At 39.3% G+C, this 6,986-nt stretch overlaps 1 protein-coding gene across 1 annotated transcript; it reads left to right on the top strand.

Moving 5' to 3' along the window:
• The first annotated feature begins 879 nt into the window (after positions 1–879).
• Otor (otoraplin) lies at positions 880–3,759 on the top strand. Its single transcript, XM_021157008.2, has 4 exons — positions 880–994; positions 1,308–1,447; positions 2,335–2,442; positions 3,585–3,759. Exons 1-4 carry the CDS (start codon positions 880–882, stop codon positions 3,606–3,608), a joined length of 387 nt encoding a protein of 128 aa, XP_021012667.1. The 3' UTR covers positions 3,609–3,759.
• Positions 3,760–6,986: the final 3,227 nt, after the last annotated feature.

Raw genomic sequence — 6,986 nt, 5'->3', positions numbered from 1 at the left:
TATTTGTGTAAGAGTTCTTTATAGTATGTAAATACTATTTACATATACAAACAACACAAACTATATTATGCAAATATATTTGCATATATTATGCAAATCTAGAATTTTATTAGACTTACTAAAATAAAATTTGTACTCAAGACATTTTGACTCTTTAAAATGTATATGTGTGCCACACTGTGTGTGTGTGTGTGTCTGTGTTTACATGTGTGTGGATGTATGCATATGTGTTCCTGAGAAGGCCTGACATTGACAATTGGGTGTCTTCCTTAGTTCCTCTTCATTTTATTTACTGAGGGTCTTGCTGAACCCAGAGCTTGCTGATTACAGTTTCTCCAGTTAGCAAGCTTGTCTCCAGGATGTCTTGTGTCTGTCTCTGCCACAATGCCTGTCTAGTTATTATATGAGTTCTCGGGTTCTATTCTAAACACTTGCATAACAAGTGCCTGATCCAGTGACCATCTCCCCAGTCTCAATTTTACATCTTGAACAGATTCCTACAGTCAATACATGTTTGCTCATAAACTGAAAGAACAGGAGGACAAAAGAGAAAAATAAACAGTGGTTGATAGTCTCACAGGTCTCTCAACAGAGCCCTGCTGGTAGATGCCACAAGCTGTGGCAGATACAGCTTTAAGCATGGCATGACATTTGTGTGAAACACAGACACAGGGAGTTTGACTCTATCTGAAAAATGAAATGCTAAAAAAGCCTCTGGAATCCAGGAGCACACATTATGAAATTACAGGGAAGGAGAGAGAGAGAGGGGTGGGGGTTGGCCCTTTCCTATTGGCTGGGTATTTACCCAGAGAGTCAGCTTTCAAATAAAAGAACCCCTGAATCAGGCAAAGAGTGCTAGTCAAAACAGCAAGAAGGAAGATGGCAAGAATACTGATTCTTTTGCTTGGGGGCCTTGTGGTTCTATGTGCGGGGCATGGTGTATTTATGGATAAACTTTCTTCTAAGAAGTTGTGTGCGGATGAGGAGTGTATCTGTAAGGCGCTGTTAACGGTTTGGTTCTCATTGTCTTTCTATCATATAATGGGAAATCTGTCTGGCAAACAGCCAGATTGTACTTTGCAGTGAATCCTAAATGTGCTCATTGTTTGCAGCGCTGTGTCTCAAGGTCTGTGTTTGGGATCTAACTGCAGAGAATTCACTTGCCTAAGATTTCCTTGTTGTCCCCACCCCCACCCCCTGTTTGAAACCCAGCTGTGCTCTCCTTTCCTCTCTCTTACCTTTCTTATACTTTGCCTTCTTACTCATAGGACATCTGGTCACTTCCCCCCCTTTTTTTTCTCTTCCAGATACTATTTCTCTGGCAAGAGCACAGGAAGATTACAATGCCCCAGACTGTAGGTTCATCGATGTCAAGAAAGGGCAGCAGATCTATGTTTACTCCAAGCTGGTAACAGAAAATGGAGCTGGAGAGTTTTGGGCTGGCAGTGTAAGATGAGATTGTTTTTAATATATACATACATACACATATATGTATATGTGTGTGTATATATATATATATATATATATATATATATATATATATTCTTAATTGTATTACTCTTAATTTTTCCTGGCTTTCCTGTCCTCAGTCCGTTTAATGTTTAACAGTAGCTGCAAAGACAATATGGAAACCGTAAGTGGAAACACAAAGATTCAGATTCATTTTTAAAAAGGGGTGATTTCACAACAAAATTAAGGGTAATTCAAACTGATGTTTTGATCAAGGGGAAAAACACATGCATGCTGAGGTTTCTGCATTGCACATAAGTTAAGTCTCCTTCAAAAAATGTCTAAGAGGATTTGCCAAGGGTTGTGTGTTACTGGTCAGTCTAAAGGGGAAAATTCCTTTAGGAAAAGTTAGAATCCTCTTTGATTTTGCAGGAGCCACTTGCTTGACTTAAAATGTACCCACAGACCAAAGCAGAGTCCAGGGAGGGATGAAACATGGTTGGTGTCATCCAAGAGATACATCTAAAACCGATGAAGGAGTCAGTCAGGATGTACTTACTATATGTCACTTTGAATTGCTAAAAAGTGGAAAGTATACATACTGTAAAATGGGAGTCCATTTGCTTTAAATTTTTATTGACCTTAATTTCCTATAGATTCCAGATGATTTCAGGCAAAGTACGAGACTACAGAAAGAGAAGTAATGTTAGCGTAGTGAGGCTCAGAATTCCTGATGCTGCCCATGAATTTCACATTTGCTCTGAATTCCCTGGAATGCACAGCTAAAGGGAGCGCTGGCTCATGTAATTTTCATTACCAGGAGAGGAGTTTCTCAAAAGCCCTGACATCAGCTTTTCCCTGACTGCTGCTGTTTTGGGCACACAGGTTTATGGTGACCACCAGGATGAGATGGGAATTGTAGGTTATTTCCCCAGCAACTTGGTTAAAGAGCAACGTGTATACCAGGAGGCCACCAAGGAGATCCCAACCACGGTAAGCATCTCAGAGGTGACTGGAGGATGAATCAGATTTTGGGGTAATGTAGACTTTGTTTTTGAGAATATGTCCTTCAATTTACAGTATATGTTATACAAAACAGGGGCCAACAGTGACTTTTATGAGTTGGTAACATGTAGAATGTCATATTGGCTATCAGCGTTGTGAGGTTGGCACACTTTCTTCACACATTATAATCACTCTAAGTTTATTTTCTTTAAATGTTTCAACTTTTGAAAACTGTATTTTATCTTTACTGGGAATATAATTGACCAGTAAAATTGTATATTGAAGATATTCAACTTGAAGTTTTGATGTAAATACATACTATAAAATGATCATCCCAACAGGCTGACTCACAAGTCACACCTGCCACCTTATATACTTAACTCTCCTCCTATGTCATGTGCGCGCACACACCTGTGTGTGTGTGTGTAGCAATGGAGACTCAGTATGGTTCAAGTATACAACACAACACTCCTTCTATTTTAATGGAAGGCATCTGTCCATAGAGAAAGGAATTTAAAAAAATTACCAAGCTGTTCTTCCTGATGGTCTTATGAAAGGTAGATTTAGTTATGAAATGTAGATTGAAGAAAAAAAAATGCCACCTGCTTTTGAGTTGATCAAAATATTCTAGAAAATCCAGAACTTGTTTTCGAGTCTTATTTGTGCGACTTCTGCATGAAATAAAATGGAGGTCTTCCCACTGCCCCGGGGCCCTGAAAACCGGGGCAGAAATAAAAGATCCTTTCTGAGCTCCTTTGCAAGATGGTCATTTTGAAGTGACTCTCCCAAGCTGACTACAATGCTTCAGACCGACAATAACTGACTACAATAACTCAGACCGACAGCCTCGGCTCACCTGTCATCGATGCATGGCACTGTGCTCTGTCTGTGAAAAAAACTACAAATTAGACATATATTGAAAAACCTTCATCTTAAACAGTATTTGACTTAAAGTGATAATTATTTCAAATCCTTAGGTTTTCAACCTTGACTTATCCCAAATTCAAAATTAAATCTTATTTTACTTTACTTTATTTTATTTTACTTTTAAATCTTATTTTAAAATTTAAAATCTACACCTGCTTTTTTGGAACCAGCCTGAAAGTTCGACTTTTTTCCCCCCCTTTCAGGATATTGACTTCTTCTGTGAATAAGAAATTAATTAAAACAGCACATAAAACAGAAACACCAGTGATGAAGAAGAGAAGAAGTGGAAATAACTAAAGCTGTGTATCTGTACCTTTCTGGCTTTATTTGGTGGCAGGAGGTTGGATCTTGAAGGTGCTAATATATGGAAATTGTCAACTCAGTCTTGTTTACTCTTGCCCTGGTCTTTACACGGACTGCAACTACGTGCTGTGTGAATCATATAGGTCATTTATAACCCAATACTTAGCTTTCAGAGAGGAGAATCTTTATTTACTTAGTGATGAACATACAAGGTGTTTTATCTGTAGTTATTTCTAAATGGTCATTCTCCCCAGCTCTGACTCCATGTCTGTAAGCTTGCTGAGTTAGAAAGTCTGACTTTTGGGTGTGTTTTCAGTTACTTGTCTCTCTGGTCATGTGAAGTCTTAATAATGTATTTATCACGATAGCTTCGTATTGTTACTTTTTATATCTGATACCCTTGGATATAAGAATGTTAGGTATAAAAGGAGTTTTTGTACTCATAAACATTTGGACTATGTCTCTGGTTTTTTTTCTTTTAAAAATACTTCATATGTTGTTTCAGTGAGATAACTTTACATTCGAAACGACCATTTCATGTTTCCTCAGATTTAAGTAAGTCTTCGAGTGTGTGCTGAGGCTGGTGGGGGTGTGGAGGGAGGCAAGCTTTGGAACTGTTTCCCTTTTCTCTGTTATCTGTCTGGTTCTTTTCCAAGTTTTAAGTCACCAAAGGGGACATCCAAAAATCCAGCCTGAAGACTGTTTCCTCTGCTCTACTTTCATTTCTGTTTCTACTTTCATTTCCTCTTTCCATACAAATTCCTCTGGACAAGTGTAATCCATTGGAAAGCTTCTGGGGAGTCAGGGTTTTACAAGTGAAAACTGAAATCCTTGATGCCCATCACAGCGAACTCCAGAGAGCAGAAACAGGAACGGACTCTAACTGCATTTTAATCAAGAGCCAGAAATCTTGGAAGACAGAGTCAAGGTCCCCAAATCTGCCCTCCTCTCCCATCTACAGCTTCAGCCAACAGTGAGCCTTTATAAGTTTAGTCTTACCTCTCTGGTTTGGTGGTCAGCCTTGCCTCAGAGATTTCCTTTTATTCCCACCCATTATCATCTCTCTCTGTGTAGCAGTAAGTACTTCTGTGCCTCAAGCCACGGAGTCTGCAGAGAGGCACCACCTAGATCACGTGTCTAGGTAGAAGATGACCTTGGAACAGTTAGTATTGCATACTAGGCTACTCCCAGGGTGGACATAGATCCTTTCTATATGAAGTGCCCAATATGTTAGTGTAGAATATGAGCACGTCTCTATCTTTTCCTACCACAGTTGCAGGTTCTCAGTCTCATAGTTTTAAAAACAACAACAACAACAGCAGCAGCAACAACAACAATAATAAAAACAAAATTAAACAGACCCAGAAGAAAACTCCTGGCAGCTTCTTGAAGGAGGGAGGTGAGTAAGAGAAAGAAAGGAAGCCACACTTTCCTAAGTAGAGCTCTCTTGTCAGCAGCTTCAGAGAAACAGAGGAAGGAAAAATCACGTGTTTTGAATTAGAACTTAGATTGTAAACATAGCAGTGAACATCTAGAAGCAAGTGCCAGAGAGAAGAACTTTGGGGTATACAGCCCAGTAAGGGATACTTTCCCTTCCAAACTTATTCATGTGTCTTCACATACAACGGTTTTCTTGAGTGGTGGTTTTCTGTCCAACTGATTGACAGGTCTGTTTAGATTAACACTTAAAGGAGGATGTAATAACATGTTTTTTCTTTATAGATTTGTATATATACATGTGTATATATATTGTAGTAGTAGCAGTAGCAACAGCAGAAGCAGCAGCAGCACAGAAGGTCTACTGAGCTATAGCACTAGTCTTGTTTTTGTAATCTTATTATCTTTTGGGCAGTTGAGATGCTATTTTCAGCCTAGAATCAGAGATGCAATTCAGATATCCTTCTGATAAAAAATCATGTAACTGGACCTTTGCACCCATAATCACAGCAGCTGTGGTTGCCTGCACAGACCTGCACATGACCAAACCAGGCAATATTATAGCACGGAGTCGGGAGGGGGGTGCTATCCATAACAACTGATGGCTGCTAGGTGGGGGAGAGTCAGTTTACTTTATGGCTGTGGTCCCTGAAAGGTTGACCATGTAGTAGTGCATGAGTCTACACCCATGAGGGTATGGATAATGCTAATTGGATTCCCTGGGTTATTTTTAAAAAGGAGGAGTCATGAGGTTGGGAGGGGGATGAGGAGCTAGCTATATCTGGGAGGAGTTAGGGGATGGATATGACCAAAACATACTATGTGAAATTCTCAAAGAATAAATAAAGTATTATATTAAAATTATGGAAAGGTGGATTAAAGAGAATTAAAGGAAAGCAAACTAACCACACTTTATCAGGAGGAAATGGTTTCCCCTCAGTGAGTCGTACTTTATCCCTAATATCTCTACTCAAACGGGATTCTTCCCTCCTTTCTTATGGTATCTTAAATTCTAAAGATGCCAGCTGTGATATTTCTCCTTTCTTAAAGTTAGAGTGTTACCAGTAAAAGTGAGAAGTGGGGTTGAAATGATTGTGGGTTCAAGATTCAGAGACTCCAAATGTGCTGATGCCTGCCTCACTGCCTGGCAGGGCCTGTCCACAAGAGTTTCTGTGTTTAATTTTAAATCTGCACTGACTGTGTATAACTAATCTCTCTCTCTCTCTCTCTCTCTCTCTCTCTCTCTCTCTCTCTCTCTCTCTCTCATCTTAACCTTTGGGTAGAGATAGTATTGGGGACTTAGCATGGGGTTGCCCACCCAGTTTTCTGTGGTCTGATTATCCTGTAAATATGACTAAAGAAGTAAGGAGAATCCTCAGGACAAGTCAGAGACTTGGGCCTTTTTTCTTCTGTCACCACAGTGACTTTGAGTGAATATATTTTGACAAATTTTTATGGAACTCACACAAGTTAACTCATATCAAAAGAACATCATGGATTATTCTAGCTCATTTTATGTCATGAAAGGCAATGTTCCAGGTAGCATCTAGGGCTTGCAAAAGCTTTAAGATAATTTTTCCACTTACCCACTCTGTAATTTCTCCTTTTCTTTTCTCTTCTCTTCTCTTCTCTTCTCTTCTCTTCTCTTCTCTTCTCTTCTCTTCTCTTCTCTTCTCTTCTCTTCTTTTCTTTTCTTTTTTTCTGTTTTGTTTTTCCAAGACTTTCTGTATGTAGCCTGGAGTATCTTAGAATTCTCTTTGTAGATCAAGCTGGTCTTGAACTCAGAGATCTCTCTGCCTCTTCCTTCTGAGTGTTGGTATTAAAGGTGTGTGCCATCATTCTCAGTACTGATCCCTCTTGATTGA

Source organism: Mus caroli, unplaced genomic scaffold, assembly GCF_978045245.1.
Source record: "Mus caroli unplaced genomic scaffold, Mus_caroli_1 scaffold_2, whole genome shotgun sequence".
NCBI classification, from domain to species: Eukaryota; Metazoa; Chordata; class Mammalia; order Rodentia; family Muridae; genus Mus; species Mus caroli.
This window is presented reverse-complemented; position numbering and strand designations above follow the sequence as displayed.